The sequence below is a fragment of the Eumetopias jubatus genome, unplaced genomic scaffold (assembly GCF_037043125.1).
Source record: "Eumetopias jubatus isolate StellerSeaLion01/CBP00866 unplaced genomic scaffold, mEumJub1_p1.0 scaffold_13, whole genome shotgun sequence".
Classification (NCBI taxonomy): domain Eukaryota; kingdom Metazoa; phylum Chordata; class Mammalia; order Carnivora; family Otariidae; genus Eumetopias; species Eumetopias jubatus.
The window spans coordinates 16,982,467-17,008,572 of NW_028274819.1; the positions used below are offsets into that span (position 1 = coordinate 16,982,467).

The 26,106-nt window shown below is 45.0% G+C and overlaps 1 protein-coding gene across 7 annotated transcripts in view; it reads left to right on the forward strand.

Moving 5' to 3' along the window:
• Positions 1-26,013, forward strand: part of PHF21A (PHD finger protein 21A) — a 191,394-nt gene extending 165,381 nt beyond the window's left edge. For all 7 annotated transcript variants that reach the window (XM_028111051.2, XM_028111054.2, XM_028111053.2 and 4 more), the window contains 9 exons: positions 4,983-5,081; positions 7,592-7,643; positions 8,405-8,484; positions 8,958-9,018; positions 11,543-11,706; positions 17,835-17,990; positions 19,204-19,279; positions 19,677-19,780; positions 21,099-26,013. In XM_028111051.2, the coding sequence (XP_027966852.1) occupies positions 4,983-5,081; positions 7,592-7,643; positions 8,405-8,484; positions 8,958-9,018; positions 11,543-11,706; positions 17,835-17,990; positions 19,204-19,279; positions 19,677-19,780; positions 21,099-21,356 (1,050 nt within the window). In that variant the 3' untranslated portion in view covers positions 21,357-26,013. The remainder of the gene's footprint in view (positions 1-4,982; positions 5,082-7,591; positions 7,644-8,404; positions 8,485-8,957; positions 9,019-11,542; positions 11,707-17,834; positions 17,991-19,203; positions 19,280-19,676; positions 19,781-21,098) is intronic.
• Positions 26,014-26,106: the final 93 nt, after the last annotated feature.

Sequence of the window (26,106 nt, forward strand, 5' to 3'; positions counted from 1 at the left end):
CACATGTGCACGCTCATACACTCTCTTTCTCTCTCAAATAAATCTTTAAAGTCTTTATCTGATAACAAATATTGCTACTCTGGCTTTCTTTTGACATCCATTTCATTTGCATGATAGATATTTCTCCATCCCCTCACTTTCAGTCTGGTGGTGTCTTTAGGTCTAAAATGAGTCTCTTGTAGGCAGCATATGGAGGGGTCTTGTGGGAGAGGGAGAAGCAGGCTTCCCACCAAGCAGGGAGCCCGATGCAGGGCTCGATCCCAGGACCCTGAGATTATGACCTGAGCCGAAGGCAGACGCTTAACGACTGAGCCACCCAGGCGCCCAACAATGTGGTTTTTAAGAAGAACACAATGACCTTTATATTCAAAAACATTGGATTTTTTTTTTTTTTCAGAAGTCAGTGTCAGTTAATTTGGTAGTTTAGGTGATATGAGAGCACTGTCTCCCACAGGTTTATGCTTGGGGGAAGGGTGGGGGTAGTGGAAAACGGCACCTGCCAGCTCCTTTGTTTTTGGAGAAGTCCCCAACATGCTCCAAAATCAGTATTATATTGTATGATCAGTATGAACAGATCTGTCTCCCATTTGACCCAAGTGTTGTGCACATTGCCATTTTTATTTTGCCTCTTGGCTCAGGCTGCTGTCCCTTTAAGGGTGTTGACCCAGCTATCACTCACCCTCCTGGTTTGCTCAGTGCTGAGTCAGCTGACTTTTAAAGCTCCAGGCTCCAAGTCCCACTGGTTTAAAAAACTTACAGAATTCAGCCCCGTTTTTGAAGCCAAACATTATGGGGCTCAGTCTTCCCCATGTGAGCTCCCTGGTGTGAGGGCCCATTTCTCTGCCATCTCCATGCGCACAGTTCCCTCCCTCCTGCAGGTAACCTCCCTCCACCTTTCTGAACTTCCTAACCTTTCAGATCCAGCTTCTTCTGTATATTTAGTTGGGGAGTTTGTTCTTCCAGTCTTCTGATTGCTGTCTGGTTTATTGACTTAGATGTGTTTGATATCTAATTGTAAATGTAGGGACAGGGAGAGCTCGGGGTCCTTCTATTCTGCCATCTTCCCCCAGACCGTGAATCTCTTTTAGTTTATTCTATATGGATGTCAGTGAGCTTCTTGGATGTGTAGATTCCTGTCTTTCATCAAATTTGGGAAGTTTTGAGCTGTTATTTCTTCAAGTATTATTTCTGCTTCTTTCTCTGTCTCTCCGCTCCCCATGGGAGTCCATAATGCATATGTTGATAATGTCCCACAGATCCCTTAGGCTCTGTTAATTTTTCTTCATGTTTTTCCTTTCTGTTCCTCAAACTGGATAATTTCAATTGTCCTATCTTGAAGTTCACTGATTGTTTCTTTTGCCTGAACCCCTCTAGTGAATTTTTCATTTAAGCTTTTATACTTTTCAGCTGCAGAGTTTCTATTTGGTTCCTTTCAATAATTTCTGTCTCTTTATTGGTAGTCTCTTTTTCGTGGGGAATTGTTCTTCTGGTTTCTTTCAGTTCTTTGTCCATGGTTTCCATTAGCTCTTTGAGCATATTTAAGACGCTTAGTCTTTCTCTAAAGAGTCCAATGTCTTGGTTTCCTTAAGGCCAGTTTCTGTTGATTTCTTTTTTTCCTACTATGGGCCATACTTTCCTGTTTCTTTGTATGCCTTCCAATTTTTTGTTAAACTGTTCATTTTGAAATTACAGTGTGATAACTCTGGAAATTAGATTCTCCTCCCACCCCAGAGTTTGCTGTTATTGATTGTTGAGGTCTGTTTAGTGCCTTTTCCAAACTGTTTTTGCAAAAACTGTATTTCTTGTCATGTATAGTCTCTGAAATCTCTGTTCTGTTGTCTCGGGTCAGCTAGTGACCTGACAGATTTCCTTAAACAACTGGAGCCAAAAAGACATAATAATAATAATAATAATAATAATAATAATAATAGCAACAACAACTAAATTAAAAAAAAAACAAACCCTTCCTATATTTGCAGATTGGCTCTGAACAGGAGTATTCTTCAGTGCTAAGCCAGGCTGTCTATAACCCTAGCTTAGCCTTCACCTCTTTCTGGGACAGAGCTCAAAGATCAGCCAGAGGTATAAGCCTAGGGTTCTCTCACATCTTTTCTGAGCATGCATCTAGCCCTGGGAATATGCACTACACTCCGGATTCCCCAGCATATGTGATACCCCTTCAAAGCCCTTACTCTTACAAGAATCTCCCTCCTCAGTCTCCTCCTTCCCAGGCCTTTGGGTCTGTCTGCCATATACTCCATCCACCATCCCTTGCACCAGGTGACTATGGGTAACATGTCTTTAGATGCTTTCATCAGAAGCCACCCCAAAAGCCACTTTCAGCCTAAGGTGGGCAAAATGAAGGTCAGCCTCCGTACCAGTCCTCAGGGAACCATCAAACAGGTCAAAATGCACAACCACAAGTTTTTGAGAACAAGGTCCATGTTGCTTCCCTTGGCACCACAAGCCACACTAGGAACACAGGGTTCCATCCCCAAAGCCTCTGTCCAAGCTGTGGAATGGGGATTTGTAGATAGGTAAGGAAAAATGCTTTCTTAGTGAAATTTAGCAGCCTCTTTCTTCAGTAAGTGTCCCCCTGGTTGCTATAAGGTTTTTATTAGACTCCAGAATTCTAAAAAGTTGATTCTGTTTTTGCCAGCTTAATGATTGCTTCAGTGGAAGGATTAATTCTTAGAGCTCCCTGTTCTGCCATTTCTCTCACTCCCCCAACCTTAATGTTTTGGGTTTGTTTTAAGCAGCTTAAAACAACAAATATTTATTATCCCATATAGCTTATGAGGGTCAGGAATCAACCTGCATCCTAGCTGGGTGCTTCTGGCTCAAGGCCTCTCGTAAGTTTGCATTCAGACAGGTTGGCCAGGGCTGTAGTCAAGGCTCAACCCGGACTGGATAGCTCCCTTCCAAACTCAGTCACGTGGTTGTTGGCAGGCCGCACTTCACACTGGCTGTTGGTGGAGGTGCCTCAGTTGCCCACCACACGGACCTCTGCATAGTGCTGCTCGCAACATGGCCTGGTTTCCCCCAGAGCAGTAGCTCCATGAAAGAAATACATCTCCCAAGTGTTTTGATTGTGTTATTTATTTATTTATTTATTTTGGATGCTTTTTGTGTTCTTTATCCAACCCTGAGATAATTGTACTCTTCTTGAATGAGAGAGAAAATCTGAACCCTGGGTAATTTCTTAGCGGAGAGGAATTGGTTTGCCCTTCCCCAGAGGCATTACCACTACGTGTGTCACTCAGCCGTAGAGATGGAACCAAGAGACCCCCAAGGAACTTCACATAGCCTTGGAGGAGCAGCAGACCCTTCCACTTGACCTCTTATGCCCCCTCCCTCAGACCCCTGCCCTTCCTTACTCAGAAAGCCATGAAAATAAGCTTTCTGGACACCCAGAGCCTTAAAGATAACACTATAAACTACTTTTCCATTGTGTCCCCTTGTAGTGTGTTCAGTGGTTTGTTTTATGTAGGAAATATGTCCTTTTTGGTTAAAAAATGTATGTGAGAGGTGAAGTGAGTGATTCTTCTGGAAGGCATTGTACTAGGCACAGAGGACTGTAAAAAATGTGTGTAGAATAATGCCTGCTCTCAAGTAGCTTATCATATAGAGGAGGAAATAGGACAGGGAATTGATGAAAAATAAAATATCAGGCAGCATTTGTGCCCCAGAACAGTGGCTGCCGCAGTATTGATAAGGCAGATGCTAGCATTCTCTTAAAGTAATAAGAGAAGCAGAAAGAAAATATGGAAGTGGCTAGGAAAGAAGTGAAAGATCTTTGTGATTGTATTTGTTTTTCAGATCTGGTAGCATATTTCACAGCATAATGATTTTTGAGAACTTTTGATGTCCTGCTTATAGGACTGAAGCTTCTTCCTCGTCAATAATCAGCTTCATTCTCATTTAATTCTTGCTGACATACAGAAAGACAGCATCCACATTTTTTTAATTTGAAAAAGTAAATTAGGTTCGTGTTCACAGTTTTATATCCACTGTTCTAATATCATATCAGTATTTACAGAGGGGTTCATAAAATGAATTAGCCATTGAGTCATAATAAGAATAGTAATGCAAGCCCAGTCTACCGATTTGCTAGCTACCATTTGTACTTAGATGATAATGCTACTGGTGTTCTTTTGTTTGAATGGTTGCATCTGGAAGACAAGGTTCGGGGTAATCAGAGTGTCAGCCTCTTGCAAGATGACCTTTCCTTGGCAAGTTCATCTCTCCTCTGATGAGTGATATAGGCAGGTGTTAAATATCCCAAGTGAGGGTAGTTCTGCATGTTCTCGTAGGTTATGATTGGAATTGGAAATAGGAAGTATATGTAAGATTTTTTTTTTTACATTATTCAAATCTTTTTTTTTTTAAAGATTGTATTTATTTGAGAGAGAGAGAGAGAGCACATGAGAAGGGGGAGGGAGAGGGAGAAGCAGACTCTCCGCTGAGCAAGGAGCCCGATACAATGCGAGACTCGATCCTGGGACTCCAGGATCATGACCTGAGCGGAAGGCAGTCACTTAACCAACTGAGCCACCCAGGCGCCCCACATTATTCAGATCTTAAGAGTGCTGTGGACTGGAGTTTGACCCATATGTAACAAGAGTGGGCTTGTGGGCTTGCTTCTGGAAAACTGCCCCTATATTCTAAAATATAGTGAAATAGAGCAACCTATACTCATTTTTATACATAGGAATTAAACTGTGGATTTTTCTTTTTGTATAATTTAGACTGTTGTAGTTATAGATTCATATCCACTCTAGTTACACAATTTAATTATTTCAGCTGGGGCCTTACATTTTATTTTCCCCCTTCCAAAATGTAATCCATATTGCCTCCTTTATTAATATGTTTCCAATTTGAGTATGTTCTTCTTTTCTTCCTCGTTGGCTACAGTTAAGCTGTGTTTTCATTTTTTTAATAAAAAGTGAATTCTAAATTTTCATTTAATTTTTCTTCCCTAGACAATTAAATCCCACACAGAAACAGATGAGAAACAAACAGAGAGCCGTACCATCACTCCACCTGCTGCACCCAAACCAAAACGGGAGGAGAACCCTCAGGTAGGCTTAGCCCTCCAAAGGCATGGTTCAGTCTGTGAGATGTAACTTATTCTCACAAACCAGGAGGGCGACTTGCTCTCTGAGTCACTTGATTGTCCTTTTCTTGTGCTTCCTCACTGTTCAATAATGTATTGCCAAGTCGGTTTGGCCTAAAGCAGAATAAGAGTGTGGCCTGGAGTGTCTGTGAGCTGGCATACAGCATTTCAGGCAATGTTACAAATTTGAAATGTAAGATTAATGATCATTTTCCCATGTATTCCTCATGATAATTATGTTTTGTTTGTCTCAGCCAACACTTCTAAGAGGTCCATCCGGTTCACTCAGTTAAGGTTTATTTATGTTATCGATTATAGTTGTTATATGTGCATTTTTGTTTCTACCATTGCATTGCACCTGATTCCCAAACCCCAAATGAATCAGTAACCCAAAAGTTGTTCATTGAAGCCTAAAAGTAGGGATGAAAATAATAACATCTGTACTACAATTCAGGATAGAGTTAAAAACTTACGTAGCAAACAGGACTGGTACAAGTACACAATGTGAATTTGTGTGTCCCCTTAGACAAGAGAATTTTTTAGTTTGGCTCTTGTATAAGCAACTCTAAAAGAAAAATGTGGACAGGTAATATGATGATGAATATCTGATAGTTGGATTTTATTAGACCAGCAGTCTATTTCCTTCTGTCCTCAGTGCATTCTTTTTAATGAAACCATGTCAGATAGTGGCAGGAAGCTATCAAAACTTCATGTCATTTTTTTAAAGCAGTGATTTACTAAGTTAAGCCAGTTCAGGTTTTTCTAAAACAAGCCCAAATTATAATTCTTTCTGATATGAAATGGATTTGTTTTTAATTTATCTGTAAAGAAGGGGCCAGAACTTGAACCAGAAAGAAGTACCAGTGATGCAAATTGCTGAGGAACTTGTGAAGTCATCCACAAAATTAGCAAAGGAAAAGGATATCTTACGTTGGTGGCCCAGTGTGGGCGAGCGGGCACCACTACAATGTATAGTGGTGGATATTCCACCTTATAATTGGACAGAATCACTGCCATAAAGAGAATAAATTAGTTTTTGGTACATGTGTGATACAGAATGAGGCAAAAGTTCTTGACAACTTTTTATTCTCTTTATCACTGAAAATCTGTTCCAGAGGAGAGGAGATTTTGTTTTTATTTAATAATTTTTTGTGTGAGCTTGAACTAGACTGGCAAAGATGAGTTGGATGTGACTGGTCAAGAAGAGTACTGTCACTTGATTAAAAGAAGGTGCATCTGAATGTCAAACCACACACTGGTTTACAAACAGAGAACAGTTGGTAGACAGCCTTCTAATCTTGATCAGGTTGTGAAGAATAGTGAAAAGCAGGAATGTAGTTAATTGGCAGTCAGAAAGTGTATGGCGTTTCAACATGCAGTGTGGCAAATGGGCAGCAAATCTAAGAGTGTTTTTCCTTACTAAAGTACGCTGGCTGTTGGGGGATAGGCTCCCACCTAAGTTTTTGAAATAAGAAATAAAATAAAAACATTTCTTCAGAACCCTGAGGATACCAGTAAAGGACACTTCTGTGTTCTCAAGTGGCTTGTTCAGGGACTGTTTCTTCCTAAAACACTCAGTATCTTAAAGAGCTTGAATCTATCACTCTGGGCCAAAACATCATGGTATTGAATGTTGAAGGTAAGCTATCAGGATTTTTAAAGACCACATGGTAATATAAGCAATTCTATAGGAATATGTCCTAACAATTGATGATATTCTTTATTGATAATAATCAGTGAGAGAAATTGATGATCTGTTATTTGGCATATTTAGCAACCACATGCACATGAAGACATACTGTCAGACCACATGCAACTACAGAGCAAAATAGGGATTAGTTTGTTGCTCTCTCCAACTTTAAGCATCTAATGTTCCAGCTTTGGGGTTCAGTATTCTAATCAGTTTAACTTCTGTTGGAGCGCTGAGAGTGGTCTCCAAAGAGAGATTCCTCCATAATTTTTAGGTCCGTGTTTGATTTAAAAATGGTAATATTAAGCAGAATCATCTGCTCTTGTTCCTAAAATTCATTTAGCTTTGAGTTAGCATTGTCCAGTCACTGGTAGTAAAAATGTAAGAAACCCTTGCCTGCTGTGACAAGTGAAGTACTTAGCATCTGGAGCTTGTTGTATGGGAGGCTCTTTGTCACCCTCTGCATGCTTTTTGAATATGAAATCCTCTTCCTTGTAAGAGGATTTTTCTGGGGGAAAAAAAAAAACTTAGGGCACTCAAAGACGCTGATTTCTGTTATTGAGAAAGTGGAAGATGCAGGCCCCCGACCTTCTCTTTTGATCCTTATAAGACCAGAAAGCCTCCAGAGTGGCCCTGGAAGGTCTGTTCTTTGGTCACCTGAACCTGGCCTCCTTCCTTCAAGCAACCAGCCCATTGGGCTGGCTTTGCCAAGAAGTCTAACTAGGAACATGCATTTGACTTTGTGAGAACCCAAACTGAAGTACATTCTTGTTTCTCTGGCACAGAAACTTGCCTTCATGGTGTCTCTAGGATTGGTAACACATGACCATCTAGAAGGTAAGAGAAGATAATTCATGGTCCTGCCTTGCTTCTGGCCCAGAGCTTTGTTCTTGAAAATAGTGTTGAATTTATTGCTAGAATGTAGAACACTGGAATGCCAATAGAGTATTGTTCAGCTAGTGTGGACTTTCTTTCCTTTGGAGTCAAACTTGCCTTTCCTCTATCTGACGTTCATCCCCTCCCCTCCCTGTTGTCATCCACACTGCTGTCCAGGGGAGACCCCCCAGCTGCCTCTATGACTTCTGTTCACTTTAGAGGAACTCTTTTTTTTTTTTTTCCTGACAGCACGAAGTATCAAATGCCCCTCTGACAAATCTTTGTCTGTATTTTTCAATCACTCTGGGTTATTCGAATCTTAAGAACAGTTACAAAGCTACACCTGTCCTATTATTTAACTCAAGACTGGTGAACTATGGTTACTCAGTCTAGGTCTGTGGATAAAGTTCATCCACACCTGTATTCCAGTGAACTACAAATAGATGAGGACAGCTTGTTTATATGTGTTGGCTGCTGTTAAGCTCTGGGTCACAGAGAGCCACACTGTGGGACAGCATGGTCTTGCTTTCTGAGAGGTGAGAGTAGATGGTCCTACACCTTTCTTCCCAGCAGTGTGCTTGCCTCTGCTGAGGCTGCCGTGAAACAGAGGGATGTGCCCCCATTTCTTATTTGTCATGGGAAAACTAAAAGATAAACAGTGAAGTTCAGTTTTTGAGGTTCTCTATATCTCTCTTCTAATTCAAACCTTTTGCTTTCCCAAGAAATCCAAAGCAAGAGGCAAGAACGAAAAAGAAGAACAACAGCAAATCCAGTATACAGCGGAGCAGTCTTTGAGCCAGAGGTATTCCTGGCCAGAACTTGGCCCTCCCCTCACAGTTCTAGTTTTATTTATGAATTTTTTCATCTCCTCCCATCTGAAAACCTACCGAGGAACAGTACCCTGATTATACTTGGCCAGCTTTTTGAAATGATGGGTTTTTCTCTGGCTAATCATACTGTTTCATTTTTATTATTTACTGCTTTCCCCTTAGTTTTTTCCGTAAGTTTGAGCAAATACAAGCCTACCTTAAAAATTTAACTCATCTTGGCTTCAACACAGCTGTCATCTGAAGCAGAGGCAGACCTCTCTGGAATATTCTATTCTCTCAGAGCCAAGTATATATAATAGAGCCCGTTAGCACTGAGACCTTGGGGTGACTTGCACTCAGTTGTTGGCGTGTTGACAGGCATGCCGTGCTTGGTCTCTAGCTTGTGCCAGTATTAGTAGTAACCATGCTATTCAACTAGTTACCTTTCCCTCTTCAATCCTCAAAGCGTAAGAAGAGTGCAGTCACATACCTGAACAGTACAATGCATCCTGGGACCCGGAAGAGAGGTGAGTACCTTTTTGTAGCTCTCCCTCGCTGTTGCTTCTGCTTTCTGTGTCGTGTTTCTTCCCCCTACTTCCTCCCCTTGTCCTAGAGCCTAACTCCTAAATCCCTTGAACATAGTTTTGTTGTTGTTGTTCTCTGAAAATGGGGGAAGAAGAGAGTGATATTTCTCCTTAGAGTTCTGTATCCTGAATCGCAAGCTTCCTTTCTTAGGGTTCTGGCAAAGCTGACTCAAGGAAATGGCTTAATACAGCATTTCTGCCCCAGGCCCACCAGGCTGTCCATGAATAGCACAGCGAACAGAACATTGTGTGAAAGGAAGCATTTTAGCATCTCTGAGCAGAACAGAGCCTGCTGTTGCCAAGGTGTTCTTAGTAGTGTCTAAGTCATCCTGCTGCCGGCGAGACCAGAGCATGACTCGGGTTTCTGTGAGCTGCAGACTTTCCAGGAAGGAGAGACGTAGCCACACTGAGAACTTAGAATCTATGAGTTGAGAGCATCTCCAGCTAAGGAAGCTAGGTCATGGTCGAAACAGGCTCCCCGAAGTAGAAGTTCCTAAAGAGTACCGTCCCCATATTTCAGGCTTTGGGGCGCAGCTGGTGCCCCTTACTTGTGGGCGGGGCAGAGGCAGCAGCCCTCCTTGCAGGTCTGAGTAGGTCTTAACAGCTCTGAGTTTGAGCTCATAAACAAGGTTCTGAAATTGTTCTTTGATGTTAGTAATACATCCCAAGGTCCCTTTCTCCACATGATAATGTGTCCCTGAATTACATTCCAGGCTAGAAAGGTTGCAGAACAAGTAGAGTAGCATACTAATTTTTGCATAAGCACACACTGTCTCAGAGCTCTTGGAAGCCTAGGAGGTCATCCCGACCCTTGCGGCAGGGCTGCCAACTGTACCATTACCACCTCCTCACCCAAAAGAGAGAGTGTACCTGCCCTCAGTGACCCATTATAATGTTTCATTACCTACCTGTCCTTTAGGTGGCAAAAAAATATTTCCATGGGAAACCCTACATCGTTGCTTCCTATTGATTCCTGGGCCACAGTAACCAGTGTCGTGGGTTATTTTTTGTTGTTTTATTTTTGGCAATTTTTAGTGACCTCTGACCTAGTTTTCAGAAAGGAGCCCCCAGTCAGAAGCCACAGTTAATTGGTGTGCTGGTGGGGAGTATCTGCTAAGAGGACAGGGGTTAAATGAGCCAGAAAGACCTTGGCATCACTTGCCAAGGTCAGAGGATGAAAGCCTGTATTCACAATGCCTAGATGTGCCTTCTGTGGGTAAACAAAGAGCATTCATCTTTCACTTCCCCTTTGGGCAGCCCTAAATTCCCTGTCTTTGTACTGCAGACATTGCCAGTTTAACACAGATAGGTAATATTTGTGTAATGTCTGACAGAATCATGACTCTTGTGCATAATCCTGATATAAATTATAACTGTTGGCAAAGTTGTGAACCTTTCACCAGTGCTTGTAGGCAGTTGTGTGCCTCTCTGGCTTTTTTTTTTCCCCCTTTGCCGTGCTGAAAGTATACTTTTGATCACTCAAAGCTTAGAAGCTTTGATCCTGGCCCTTCTGACAAGGACCCTGGCTTAGATGTATCATAAAGCAGGAGTGGTTGACCAGTCTTGCCACACCCATCAGAGTCCATTTATAGATCCTCTGTAGCCTCGAGGCTTGATTCCCAGTGCTCTTGTTCCGGTCAGTCTTTCAGCAGCCTTGCTGATGGCAGGGCCTTTTCTTAGATTTGGTGACAGGCCCCAGTCCTTAGACATGTAGTTCACTAGAGTGTTTGTGACAGAAGCGGGGAGACAGTTCTTGATCATCTGGGGAGGGAATCTGGCTCCAGACATACCTAAAATCATTGTCAAGCTCAGATCATTTTTTTAGCTCTTAGGTTCCAGCTAGTCCCAGAACATATTTCTCACTAGCTCTACTAGCAAGGGGTAAGAATAGTTAACTTGAGTTTTGCCTCCTCAGTTTGCCTTTCTCCACCCTCACAAGCAGTGAAATGACCAAAATATAGATAGGAGAGAAAAGGAAAAGCAGAAATCCTAAATAAATCCATTTGTGGGACCAGGGAATCATTAATGATTATAAGGATGATGGTTACAGAGAAACCTTAGAGAACAATATGTAGAAGTGGGAGAATAAACTCTTACTCCTAGCTGTGGCCCTCTTTGAGCTTTGACATCTTGTTCTCACGCTAGAAATCTCAAATCATAATAGTCCAGGAGTGTCACCTTGATCCACCCAAGGCCAGGCCCTTTGACATGACGCAGGCCTCCTGTCATTCTCCAAGGCTCTCTTATCCTCCTTTCTTTTGAGACTCATGCAGTTGTTTCTAATGACATTTAAATCTTTGCTTCACTTCCTCTCTTTGGGACTGTTGTATTAACCTTCTGTCTGCTACCTCACTTCCTTTTCCATGCTAGCCAATGAGGAACACTGGCCAAAGGTATGTAAGATCATTTTTCCCCCTTTCTTTCCCTCCCCCTTTTTTCCCTTTTGTTCCCTTCTCTTGGTATATAGGTCGTCCTCCAAAATACAATGCAGTGCTGGGGTTTGGAGCCCTTACCCCAACATCCCCCCCATCCAGTCATCCTGACTCCCCTGAAAATGAAAAGACAGAGACCACATTCACTTTCCCTGCACCTGTTCAGCCTGTGTCCCTGCCCAGCCCCACCTCCACAGACGTAAGTAACTTGGGAAAAGCGTGCTCTCTTTCTGAGAGCTTAAATTGGGGAAACCGTTATCATGTGTTGTCTCCTTACCAGCTGCATCTCCTTGACTAACCCTGGAACAGCAGTATTCCCTACAGGACCCTGTATACCATGTAAGGCAGCTTTCTGCCAGGGCCCCAGGTCCTGCCATGTCCTTGAGAATCACCTACATCAGGAGGCTCAGTCAGAGTTTTTAAAATCTGGATTTGATCTGCTGTGAATGAGTTCTCAGGAAGGGGGATGGGGTGGGAAGTCAGCTCATATACTTTAAAGGTGCTCAGGTTTCCATCGTCTGTGTTTCGGGGTGAGGAAAAGGAACAGGGTGCACTTTCCCCCAGCAGTCCTTGTTTCCTGCTTCAAGTAGAATTCAAGAAGTGGAAAACTTTTCTTTCAAGCAGCTTTATTCAGCAGAATTGATCAAACAGGTTCCTGAAAACGTTTAGTGGCCCTGCATGTAGAAACTGCAGGATGGTAAACTAGTACCCTGAGATTTGGGGGGTTTTTTTGTTTGTTTTTATTTTACTTATTTTTATGCTTTTGATTTTAATTCTAGTATAGTTATCATAAAGTGCTATATTAGTTTCAGGTGTACAGTATCGTGATGCAACAATTGGATACAGTACTCAGTGCTCATCATGATAAGTGTGCTCTTTAATCCCCTTTACCTATTTCCCCCAGCCCCCCACCCACCTCCCCTCTGGTGACCATCAGTGTGGTTCTCTCACAGGCGCCCAAAGATTTTAAATGAGCATTTACAAAGCAGTGAGTTTAGTCAGCAAACACTTCCTGAACACTCCTCCGCTGAGCAAGTGCTGTTGTTGAGGCTGGGGATAGAACAGGGAACAAAACCAACTCCCTGCCCTCAAGGAGCCCCTATTACAGGGCCAGAGGCCAGCAATAAGCAAAGGAACACATAAAAGGTAATGATAAGTGCTGTAAAGAACACTGGGGCAGAATAAGGGCGATAGGACATAATGGCAGCCGGCTCCTGTTTTATGAAGAGAGGGAAGAGAGCCGCTCTGGCAGGAAGTAGAAGGTGTGAGAGTAGATCATGGGGAGCGTGTTCCATGCAGAGGGAACAGCAATGCAGAAGCCGTGAGGTAGGCACGTACATGGTGTGGAGGAAAAGCTAGAAGGCCAGGACAGCAGGGCAGAAGGAGTGCGGAGATTTGGGGAGATGGCACCCCAGAGGTAGCAGGGCCCAGGGTGCAGGGCCTTGGGGCTTTTACTTGGAGGGAGATGGGGGAAATCACTGGAGGGCCTTGAGGAGAGGAGTGACGTTAATTTTTCAACTTTTTATTTTGAAAAATTTCAAACTTACGGAGAAGTTGGAAGAAAATACAAAGAACAAATATATACCTTCCACCCAGATTCACTGGTTATTACCATTTTGCCACATATGCTCCCCCACCACCACACACACATTTTGCTGAACTAGTTAAGAAGTTGCAGACACCATGAATCTTTACCCGAAACCCTTCAGCATGTATCTTCTAAGAACAAAGATATTCTCTGATACAGTCACAATGCAGTTATCAAATTGAGGACACTTAATATTGAGTAAATATTATTCTATAATATATATTCCATAGTCAGGTTTCTCTAGTTGTCTCAATAATTGCTTTAGGGGCACTTTGTTTTTTCTGCTCCAGAATCCAGGTTAAGATCACTCTTGATATTTGTTGCCATGGTATTGTCTCTTTCGTCTCCTTACTCTGGAGCAGTTTCTCAGCTTTTCTTTGTCATTCATGACATCGGCATTTCTTAAAAGGTAGGCCAGTTTCTGTGTAGAGTGTCCCTCCATTTGGATGATCTGATTGTTTCCTCAGGAGTAGACTCGGGGTATGCATTTTTGTAGGAACACTAAATATGAGATGGTGAGTCCTTTTCAGCACTTCACAACGAGTAGCACGTGCCGTCAGTCGGTCTGTCCCGCTGTTGGTGATGTTAGCTTTCATCCTTTAACATAGATCACATCAAATTTTTCCACTTGTAAAGGGGCCTTTTTTCTCTGGCAGAGATAGCTTTGAGTCTGTATAAATATCTAGTTCCCCAACAAACTGTTACCCAGTGGTTATAGCATCCTTTGATGGTTCTTGCCGGCATTTACTGTTTTTAAGGTGTTTACAAAATCAACTTGGATTTTAAAAGGATCACTGTGTCTGAAATCTGGAGAAGAGACTGTGGAGAGGACAGGATGGGAGCAGGGAGACCAGTTAGGAGGCAAGAGCTGAGGACGGCTTGGCCTGGTAGGGTGGTAGACGTAGAGATGGAGGAAAGTGACCAAGTCTGCATATATTTTGAAGAGCCAGCAGGATTAGGTATGAGGTAAGAATAGTCAAAGGTGAATCCAGAGTTTTCGGCCTGTGCAACTAGCAGGATAGAACTCTCATTTACTTGAGACGGCAAAGGGAGCAGGTTTGAGGAGGGAAACCAAGAGTTTCATTTTGTACATGTCCCATTTCTTTTGTGAACTACAGAGCTTGTCTTTAGGATCATCTTCAAGTAAAATGTCCCTTGAACTGGAAGGTTCTCGTGCTTACTAATGATCTACCCTTGTCCAAAGAACAAAAGACTACTATATGCACATTCTGAGTTAAAATTCTAAAAGCAGCAAAGGAAGTATCCTCTTTGGAGGACCGGGTAATAGTGGAGTTCTGTTCTCTGGCAGCCTTCCTTCCTTGGACATAACTGATGACTACAGACTCAGCCTTGCTCTTGAAATTCAGAATTTCATCCAGCTTGCCTGACTTTTGGCATTAGTAATTGATACAGGTTTTCTACCTGTCCCGAGTAATGAGTACCAGGAGTTCTTGTCAGAAACCTTGTTTGCTGGTACCAAAGATTGTCCCAACTTTTCTGCAGCTGAAGCATTGCTGGAGGGATTGCCGGCTTATGACCTCTTGGTGGGGGTCTCCCACAGTGTGGTGTACAAATGCCAGGGAACAGGTGATTTTGTGGTTCTGCGTGTGAGTCCCTTTCCTAAACGTTGACCCCCTAATGGGGGTCTGTGGCTTTCTTTGAGAGACTGAACTCGAGGCATCTACTCAGATCAAATCACAAAGTAAAAGTTTCTGCCAGGTTTTGTCTTAAAATGCAAACACTGTTCTTTTCAGAAATCCAAAGGTAAAAGAAGGCTTTTCTAAAACCACTAAATATGTTAGAACTTCCTAAGTTAAACCTAGTGGAATGGATTTTTTTTTTAAGACAATTGACTTCTACTTTTACAGTATCCCAACAGTGGCAGTGATTAAAATCAGCACACAAGACTGTATGTTTGCTGGTGGGTAGGACAAGCCCCAACAACATTAATTAAACAATTACAGCTGAGCGGCAAGCCTTTCCTGGGGATCAGTAACTGTCTAGAAGGACTTGGTAATACAAAACCCAGTCAGACACTAATCCTCAGGATATACCTTGTTGCCACAATTGTTTTATGAGAAGGGAAGATATGTTGACATAGTTATAAAATTCTTTTAGCAAATGATGAAGTTGCAGTTGATACAGCCAGGGTGTTTGCAAAAAACATACATGCTTGGCTCCTAGCAAAGAATCATGGGTCACCATTTTTCAATTTAACATTTGGTTTATGGTAGTAATTCAGTCACCAAAGCCTGAGCCTTTTGACTTGGAGCAGCACCTCCATGGGACTTCCTATGCTCTCTTTAAGCTAAGCAGAGAACCCATTCTGGGTAGATAAAATCTATACCTTGGCATTTTATTTTTCATTTCTATGGGTAGTCGTTCTCCAGGTGTGGTCCCTGAGACTCTTTTTGGGATCCATAAAATCAAAACTATTTTCATGATAATACTAAAATATTCTTTGCCATTTTCATTCTCTTTCTCTCAAGAGTAACCAGTGGAGTTTTCCAGATATTACATGCCCTGTAACGATGTCATGACTCTCCTGGCTCATGGGATGTGCACTTGTGTGTTCTGGGGTTTTACAGTTTTTTGGTATACTATTTTTGTAACTTCCTGTGATTCTGTAATTATTTCAAAATTGAAAACTTAAAACTTCTAATACAGTAAATAGCAATAAGTATAATTCAAATAATATATAAATAAATACAAATAAAAGCTCTTTGAGGTCCTTAGTAATTTTAAGATTTGTAAAGGGGTCCTGACATGGAATAGACTGAGGACTGTTGTTCTAGAACATGGAAATAGGATATGAAGTCGTCTTTTCTTCTGAAACTTGAAAGAAGTTATTTAACCTTTATTTTACATGCTGTCTGCCCTCCACTTCTTGATGTGCTCCTACTCAGGAGCAAAAGAAAGTGAGCAGGACTCTTTACCCAACAATATAAGATGTCCAGTTTGTTTTGTCTATTTCACCACTGGTAATTTATCTAGGATTCATGTGAAACAGTCTCTGAAACCTTAAAATTTTTATAAACTTCATAAAGATGCAGACTCACACAGGACTTGGGTTCAAGAAAGACTGTTTCTTTAGAGAAAAGTGCCTTTCACCCTGATTTTAAGAATGAAAGAAGAAAGTTACAGTTAATTGAGGGATGAGACCTTAACCTCTTCTGTTGCTTCAAAGCTGAACTTTAAGGCTGCACACTCATGCAGTATTTTTGCTCATATACTGAGTATCTTTTTTATTGCCCAGAGATAATATTTTCTTACTAAGAAAGACTAAAATGAGTCCACACTCTGATTATCTTAACAACCTTTCGCAGCTGGTTTTCTAGGCTCTGCATACCCTAGTGAATTAAGAGAAAGTTTCCTTTTCTTTAGAGAGAAGCTGTAGGTCTGGGAAGAAGACAAGTTCCTCCAGCAGTGGTGGCCGAGGGGTTATATAGCATAGAAAAGAAGACTTGAGCAATGCTGTCTGTGCAGAGTTTCTGTATAAGGCTTTCTGGCAGAACAGCCTAGAAATCTAAACCAACACACTGGAAGCAAAGAGGGGGCTCCAGGCTGTGGCGCTGCCTTGCTGGCTAACCTCTGGCACGTCCCTTCAGTCTTCCTTCCCATGTGTCTTTATCAGTCCTGTTCCCAGAACAGGCCAGGGATGGATCTGCTGAAAAATACCTTTGACCTAAATACCTTCCCCCCCCCACCCCCAGTGTCTCCTCTCCAATTTAAGTAGATCTGCTTTTTTCTGATGGGGCCTTCTGTTCAGAGGGCTCCAGCAGACTTACCTGAGAACTAGCACTATCAGTGGTAGGGGCGGGGAGACAGGCAGAGGGGCTGCTCGTCTCTTTCCATCTGGTGACGTGTTTTATGGGGAGGAATAAAGCCTCCCAGCATAGAATGGCCCATTGCACAGCAAATGCCAAATAGTGGTTTTAAGAGAACATTATCGGGGCGCCTGGGTGGCTCAGTTGGTTGGGCGGCTGCCTTCGGCTCAGGTCATGATCCTGGAGTGCCTGGATCGAGTCCCGCATCGGGCTCCCTGCTCGGCGGGGAGTCTGCTTCTCCCTCTGACCCTCCCCCCATCTCATGTGCTTTCTCTCTCATTCTCTCTCTCTCTCTCTCAAATAAATAAATAAAATCTTTAAAAAAAAAAAAGAGAACATTATCAGCTGTTGCTCTGGCTTTTTAAATTCTTCATGTTAGAAAGCTCGTGTGAGTGTAATTTGTTCCTGACTTAATCTTTTCCCATTTGAACATGCACTGTATTTTTTTTCTCCCTGAGCAAGCAAAGAATTTAGTAAAATTCCATTTCTTGTCTGTCTTCTTTTCCCAATCCTGAACTCCCCTAAAAATGATGGGTAATGAGAATTGTTTGTATCATATTGTGGAACACTTTGATAAATGGATTTCAGTGGCTTCAAACTTTATGACTTGTGGGTTTGGGCTCTACCAAAAAAGTGCTGAGCTATCACCTGTAAAGCTAATTTGGGCCTAGGTGATTACACGGCTTTTCTGTCAACTCTAGTTTGAGGATACTGTCCCTGCCCAGGGAGCCTCAGCTGTATGGAGTAGGTGGGGGCTGTGCCATTGGTAATTCCTTCTTTCCTCGAATACTTTGGTAACATGTTGGAGGGGCACAGCTAATTGTCCTGAAACATACATGTCCAGAATGTGCACGTTAGCATTCACGTTTTACCTTTTTGTCCTTTCTCTTACCTTTCCTCTCAATTTCCTAGGGTGATATCCATGAGGATTTTTGCAGCGTTTGCAGAAAAAGTGGCCAGTTGCTTATGTGTGACACGTGTTCCCGTGTGTATCATCTGGACTGCTTAGACCCTCCTCTGAAAACGATTCCCAAGGGCATGTGGATCTGTCCCAGATGTCAGGACCAGGTACCATGGGTGGGTCTGACAGAGTGATGGGCTGAGGAGGAGAAAGTGTGTTCAGGAGGACCTCCTTTCCCCTCAGATCTGGGGGAATGGCGGAGTCTCTTCCCTCTCCTGGTAGTTCCCCTGGGCACCTCTGGGCTGTTCGTGGCACCGCACTCACCCATGTAGCATCCATCCTCTCAAGCTTCTCTGTCCTATTACTGAGGTGGTGAGTCTGTGTATAGGTGGAAAGACTCTTAACTGCTTCCCTTTATTTAAAATGACTTATCTTCTCATGACCTTGCTCTTTCAAAGCCATAAGACTTTCAGCCTCTTTCTCTAAGAATGGTCCAAACCCAGTAGGTTTTGAGACTCTTCTTTTGGAAATAAAACCCTTAAAGGAAAGTGCCCAATTGACTGTTTAAGTCAAATAATAACAGTTTCACCTTTAACCTGTGTCATCACCGGGATCAGAGAACTAACTGTAAAGTGGCCATCTTACTGTTTCATGGGCTTGAAACTGTCCTAGCCTCTTCCCTTCTTCTCTGTTTAGTTTCTGGCCTCTTTTTCTCAACTATCCACGTACCTTTATGTTTTTATGATAAGCTGTCTCAGTCTTTTTAGAAGTAGGCAAAGTATAAATAATAAATAGACCTAATAACTCAGCAAGCTTTGGCATGCTGCTCAGGTCTTTGGAATCCTGTTTGAGAGAATTCTGGTTTTCCCTTTTTCATCCTGGTCCGCATTCTACCGTCTTCGCCAGGTAGTAGAGACCAGCCTCTCTGTGTTCTCTCCTGAAGCTGCTCTTTGACCATCTGGTAATTTTCTGCACAAGGTCCGGATTATACTTTAGTATTTGGAACTGACATTTCGTTTCCTTGGTCAGGCTATCTTTGAGGGACATGTAAAGCGACACCTGAGACAGGCTGGTCAAGGATGCCAGTGGCTCTGGCGGCCTGGGTCGCTGGGCCTCGTATGCAGCGTACATGAGAAGCTGGGAATGCCCAGCCAGGTCCCAGCCTCTTTCCAAGCTGGGGCTCGAGTGGCTTGGCTTTTCCTGTCCTTGAAACTCATCCTGTCAGGAGCATCTGGAACTTCATAGTCTAGAAAGTACAGACCAGGGTTTTGCAGCCGAGCCACCATAAGTCCACCATAAGACAAGACACGTTGCTTGTCACTACACAGGGGATGTGTGTTTATACCTCCTTTCAAGGTAAAATTCTAAACCTTTTTTCAGATGCTGAAGAAGGAAGAAGCAATTCCATGGCCTGGAACTTTAGCAATTGTTCATTCCTATATCGCCTACAAAGCAGGTAAAGAATCGTCCACACCCCCTTTTGTGGAAGCCTCCCCTTGCTTAAAAAAAAAAAAAAAGTACGGGAAGGCTGCATTTGTTTTGTTTTCAAAAGGAAATTTAAAGTTACAAATGAAAAGCTTTTCTTGAACAAATTGAAAAGTTTGTGTAGTATTTTCCTGGGGAGGAAAAATGAGAAGCGGCATCTTACTTAGAGCCAGGCCCACACCACTGACAGTTTTCTTAGCATACCTGGCTATACACCGAATAAGGGAAAGTCTGGGTGGGCATGATCTGCACTCTGACTGGAGCTCAGGGGAACTTTGGGCAAAATGCCTTCTTTGGCCAGCATTCTGAAAATAGTGGCCTTTTCAAAGAATTTATTGTTAAAAACAGTTTCTTTTTTTGTTTTTCAGCAAAAGAAGAAGAGAAACAGAAATTACTTAAATGGAGTTCAGATTTAAAACAAGAACGAGAACAACTAGAGCAGAAGGTGAAACAGCTCAGCAATTCTATAAGTGTAAGTAAAGCTCATGCCTTCAGCGATGGATACAGATAGGAGGACCCTTCCACGTGCACAATAGTCCATGTGGCTCCCAAGGGCGGATTCGGGTCCTTTAGCTTGTTAACACAGGTAACTTGGGATGGATGCAAAGTTTGCCTTCAGTTACAATTTGGCCCTCAGGACAGGTGGCCAGTTGGTATATGGTGTCTTCAAGCTCTGGAACCTCCCAGTGGCTTTGACCTGAGAGAGGATTTTCAGTCTCCAGGCTAAAGAGATGCAGTAGCAGCTACGGCAGGATGGCCACCACCCCTGTGTGTTCCTGAGTGGGTTTGGGAGGAGTATGAAGCCTCTCCCCATGCCAGATAGACACAGATCAGGTCCCTGCGTAGAAGCCTTGCTAGTCATCCTAGTTAGCGGTCTGTCTGCATGGCCCGTCGCTCCCATCCTTTCTTCCACACCCTGCTGATTGCGTCTCCAGGTTTTCCTGACCGGCCTGAGAAAGAGAGGTTCCTGGAGACAAGTACTGGAAGTAAATACTGCCCGGCCTGGCCTGTCCAGGTTGTATTTGCAGCAGAGATTCTGAGGCTCCTCCAGAGCAAGTTTTATTTCTCTTTGAATAGGTACCCCTCCCCTTGTTGGAGCCAGGTGGCCTCAGCCCTCGTGGACAGGAGGTGGGACCCTGGACTTGGTGGCAGTTGGGCTGTCCCACTCCACTGCTTTCTCCTTGTCACCATACTCCCCATGGCATGCAGGTTTCATCTCTCTTCCTGCCTAGAACAGAAGCCAGCAACTGTGGGAGACCTTGGGCAAAAGGGCAAAAGACTACAAGTCTATGACCGAGCAGAAGGGTTTCTGTTGGCTGCAGTGTTTGATTCTCCCAAATATCACTGTGCTACCCCAGGCCTGCCTCTAAATTCTTGCCGACCAAGGGATCCTCAGTAGCCCTCAAATTGGATCCAGATACCACTGGCTCATTTTCTACTCTCGAAAGCTCAGTCCAGTCCTGAGCACATTAGCACCCATTTGCAAGGCAGAGGCCTACCCAAACCTGCCCAAACCAGCCTGAGCGCAGCTCTGGGAATGTTGTTTTTAAATTGCTTTTATTTTGTAGCATTGGAGTGGTAATTCACATTTGGTTTTAAGTCCTAGTGTCAAGCAGGGTTGGCTCTTAAACCACTCACTCGTTGGGCGGTAGTGCCCCCTCCAGTGCAGAGCAGAGCAAGGTCTAGGGGCTGCACACCAGCCAGCAGGGTTCTTTTCCCTGGAGAGAGCTGCCAGGCCTGTCAGAAAAGCCACGGAGGCTCAGTGCCACTGCCCTTCTCATTTGCTGCAGAAATGCATGGAAATGAAGAATACCATCTTGGCCCGGCAGAAGGAGATGCACAGCTCCCTGGAGAAGGTAAAACAGCTGATCCGCCTCATCCACGGCATCGACCTCTCCAAACCTGTAGACTCTGAGGCCACTGTGGGGGCCATCTCCAACGGCCCGGACTGCACCCCCCCTGCCAACGCCGCCACCTCCACGCCGGCCCCCTCCCCCTCCCCCCAGAGCTGCACAGCGAACTGTACCCAGGGGGGCGAGACTAAATAACAGAGCCCCGCCAGGAGAAGCCGCGGGCTCCCGGCGGCCAGGAGAGCAAAAACACTGAAGACTCTAGAAAAGCAAAGCCGGATTTCTTCTGGAAAGTACAGAATTCTTTTGGTTCTTTGGTTCCAGAGAGAGAGAAGATGCTTGTGCCAGGTGGCACCGGAGTTTGCCAATTGATCCTTCTTATTCTGTGTGTACATGCAAAGATTGGACCATGTTACATGAAATAGTGCCAGCTGGAGGTTCTTTGCCAGCACCATGCCAAGTGAAATAATATATTTACTCTCTCTATTATACACCAGTGTGTGCCTGCAGCAGCCTCCACAGCCACCATGGGTTTGTTTGCGTTTTGTTGGGTGGGGAGCAGGGACGGGCGGAGGGAGGAGAGCAGGTTTCAGATCCTTATTTGCCGAGCCGTTTGTTTAGGTAGAGAAGACAAGTCCAAAGAGTGTGTGGGCTTTCCTGTTTCTAAACTTTCACTACTATAAAACCAAAAAAAAGGAAATCGAGATTTAACCAACCCCAGTGCCCAGAGGAGGGATGGGAGGGAATGGGAGGGAGCCGGGGTGGGAAAAGTCTATCAAATAAGCAGTATTTCCTATTGTCTGGGGTGGGGCACAATGCACGGGGAAGTGGACACCGAGGACAGCCACGGGGTCCTTCTCCCGCACGCTCCACCTCCCGCCCCAGGCGCCCCCACCACTCCCCGCGTTCCTTCCCCCGCTTTGGCAAATTGGCGCGCATCCCCGTGGATGATCCGGTTACCTTCCCTCTCCAAGAACAGGCAAGAGGCCTGCTTGGCGGGCCATTGCCCGGGGCAGGGAAGAAGGGTGTGTGTGTCCAGGAAGGAAAACAAGGTGGATCAGTGATTTTTACTTGAAAACAAGCTCCATCCCTTTTCTATATTTATAAGAAGAGAAGATTCTGAGCGAAGCAGCACGCGACCCAGGTGTGTGTGAATTGAATGGAGATGTTTCTTTTCTCTTTTTTTAAATTTTTGTTTTGTTTTGTTTTCTTTAAGAAAAAAGTTTTATTTTGTTGTTTATTTTACTTTTTTGGTAACAAAAACTAAAATAAGGAATAGAAAAGCTGTTTTTCAGGCTGACAGTCAATTAAGGGTAGTCGAGGCCGTGCATGGTAGAATAGGAATCATAGTGTCAGTGAGGTCCAGTGAGTCCGTGTGAGTCCTTGTGTCATCGTTCGGGGCACTGTTTTTTATGCAAGGGCAAAAATCTTTGTATCTGGGGAAAACAACAACAACAACTTTTTTTTAAATTAAAAAGGAAAATAAAAGATATTGAGGTCTTCCTAGTGTTACTTAAATTAAGATCAAGGTAAGAAACATTGTAAAAAAAAATTACAAAAGTGCTATTTGTTTCCTAAAAACAGTGATTTCTATTAAAAAGGTGTCAGAACTGGAGAAAATGCTGTGTAGTTATAATTTTTTAGCACAGAACCTGCTGATCATGATGACATTTTGCTGTGTTTGTGTCTCAAGACTGGTGGGCTAGTCTCCATGATCTCTGTCCTCTGGACGACTGCAGCCCTGACGGGCAGCGGCCGAGCCCTCCCACCACTCTCCCCGCCTCAGAAAGGACTGTCCTCTCTTCTTGGCGCAGGGATCTGGGCTTCTGTTTTTGAAGCCCCCATGGAGTGTGGATGGTATCAGGGCCCTACCCTACCCATTGTCTCCTCGGATTTTGCTAGAGCAAAAGGCTGGTGCCTAAATAAGATCCCTTCCTTTGGTGCTGCTCTCCGTCTTTCAGCCACCAGCATTGTGAGTGCCTGGGGGACAACTTTGAAGGACACGGCCAGTGACACTCATTGGTGCCCAGGCACCCTGGCCTTGGCGGGAGGGTGCAGGGGGCAGGCTGGCTGCATCAGCCCTTGGTGCTGAGAAAGAACAAAGGAGTGAGAGGTCTTGAGGGTACATGGTGTCTCTGAGACAAAGAGCCCCAAGGTGGCCTTTGTGTCTGTCTTGCCTTTGAAGAGGTCTGACTCTCCAGCTGCTTTCTCTGCCTGCTGGCTCCAGGTACCGGCAATAGAGTTTACTGCCCTTTGACCATCCTCAAGTGTCCTGGGCGACCTTTGGCTAGAATCGCTGTGCTTGCCTTGGCTTGGCCTGTCTGTTCCTTGAGAAAACCAGGGTTCTGAAAGATTTGGACCATTTCTATCATCTTGCCTTGTGGGAAATAAATTTTGTCAGGTGTGTGCCCTCATTGGAGACCTTGGCCCATCACATGCCTGGCCCATCACGTGCCTGGCCCACAGGAGGGAGGCAGGTGCTCGTTGCCCCGGCTCTTCTGGGACAGCTCTCCTAAGCCCGCCCCATACTCCATGATAGCCAGAGTCTAGGAGGGGCAGAAAAGGTCCCGTTAGTTTCTCCCTCGCCCAGTTAGGCCCAGAGATCCCAGTTAGAAACCTGAAAGCAAATTCAAGAGAAAGGGACACTTCTTAGGTCAAATATGCCTCATCTCTACTGGCCATTTCCCCTTCCCAGAATGTTAGGGAATTAGTTGTTGTTCTACAGGCCTCAGAGTCAGGCCCTGGCTTCGAGGTTGCCTGAGAGGGACAGAGGAGCTCCCTTTTCTCCTGCAGAAACCAAGGTGCTACGTCTAGTCAGGGAGCTTTGGAGATGCCTGGACTAGTTGGAGGAATAGTTGGCGGAGGTTCAGAGCCCAGCAGCAGGCTGTGCGCCTGGTCTTAAGCTCTCCCATTTGACTTGTCTGGGCCCAGAGACTGGGAGTTGCGACATGATACCTGTCTTTTCTTGAAAGAAGTTAGGAAACGATCATCACTAGAGGCCTTTGCTCAGAAAGGAGCTGCCTGCGAATTCTCGGGGTATCGGGGGGAGATGGGGCATGGGTAGAGCTAGGCACTGACCAGCATTTTGCCTGCTGCTGTGAGTACTCACACTCTGGCCTTGCCTGGGGTTGGGATGTGGAGTCTTCCTAAGTGCAGGTATGAGCTGTTCTGAGTCAGCTAGTGTGCAGTACAAATGCAACCCTGCCCCCAAACCCCCACATTCTGGACTCAAATCCCAAAACTCTACTTATTGCCAAGAAAAGGTCCTGGTCGCCCCGTTTCCTTTTCCTCTACTGTCCTGCCAAGAGAAGACCCTCTGTCTGTGCCCTAGACCTGCGGGTGCTTGTGACCACCTGAGATGCGCATTCATGCCTGCCTCACCTGGGCTGTCCCCACCTCCCTCTCCTTCCCTCTGCTGCTCTTTGGCCATGCCCGGGTTTAGCTGCTCACGGGCACATCTCAGACCAGCTGGCTTCGCAGTCACTTCACATGCCAGGGAGTGGCTGGTCTGGGGCCCTTGATCAGGAGGCCAGTGGCGCAGGCACTGCACCCTGGAGCTGGTGAGCTCATGTTGCTGTCATCTTCGCGCCTCACATTCTTGCCAATGCCGCCCGCAGGTCCTTTTTCTTTCCTGGAGCCTGCTGGGTCTTGTCTCACCGCTGCTGTGCTCAGCCAGAGGTCTGCTTTCTCCCTTCTTTATCAGGCCCTTTGGGGCAACCGGGCTCGGGGCAGCCCCCAGGTGGGGCCTTCCCTGGGTGGCACTGCCCTGCGGTCACCTCCAGCCAGCAGCATCTGAGTGCCCGGTTTCCCTGCGGGGCCTGCCTCTCCCGGCTTCTTCCTGGCTCAGGCTTGACAGGCAGTGCGAACAGGCACAACGGCCGCCCCACGCCTCTCCCCGCAAGTGAGGGTGACTGTTTCCCACCAAGTCTGCATGTACGGTTGCTCCGCCAGCCATCTCCGATTCTTCCTCTTGGGGCCAGCAGAGCCTCTCTAGGCTCTCATCCCAAGTCACATGACGAGCTCTAAGCGGTTTCCTCCCTTCACTCCCTTTTAGGGTGTGGTTTTTCTGATTTATTCAAAGGGCTTAATTTAGGAGACTTTTACCCCAGGGGTAAAAGGCTCTTCTGGGGTAGTAAGATGGATGGTGGCCCAGGGATTCTCCAGGCCCTGGGTTCTCCAGATTCCATGGCTTCTGTTGGATAGGGGCAACTTCACTCTGTGTAAATGACTGTGGGCCTCACCCCCACCCCTCAGCTGGGCACCCCTGGCAGGAAACAGGAGCCCCATTCTCACCCTGACTTATAGCCGTCCTCGGTGTCCGCTCCTCTCCGAGGGAGGGGGTGGCCCCCAGGAAGATTTCCCTGGCCCTCCGGCATTACTGAAGGGGAGGACGCTGAGGGTCGCTCCCTCCAGAGAGCCAGGGTGGAACTCTAAAGCCCTTGTAGAGGAAGGGCAGGACTCACAAATTTCACTTTACTCCCCCCCACCCCCGCTCCCCACGAGGCCCTTCCTCCCTGAGGACTCTGCCATCCCCCACGGCAGCCTTTGGCCCCTGTACCTCTGTGTCGTTGGGTCCTCAGTCCAGGGTAAGCTGCAGTCAGGCAGGACAGGACGGGCAGCCAGAGGTCAGCAAGCTCTGAGCAGAAAAGAGCCAGCCAGCCCCCAATCCTGTCTCTTTGTCCACGCCCTTTGTGATTTCAGTCTTGGTAGAACTTGTATTTGGAGTTTTGTGCTTCAAAGTTTTTGTTTTTGTTTGTTTCATTTTTGTTTTGAGGGGGTGGGGGGGGATCCAGAGCAGCTGATCAATTTGTATTTATTTATTTTAACATTTTACTAAATAAAGCCAAATAAAGTCTCTGAGCCTCATGGTGTTGGGTTTGGGGCAGGGGAGGGTGGGCAAGACACACTCGGGTCCGGGCCCTCCTGCAACTCCAGGGAGACTCAGCCC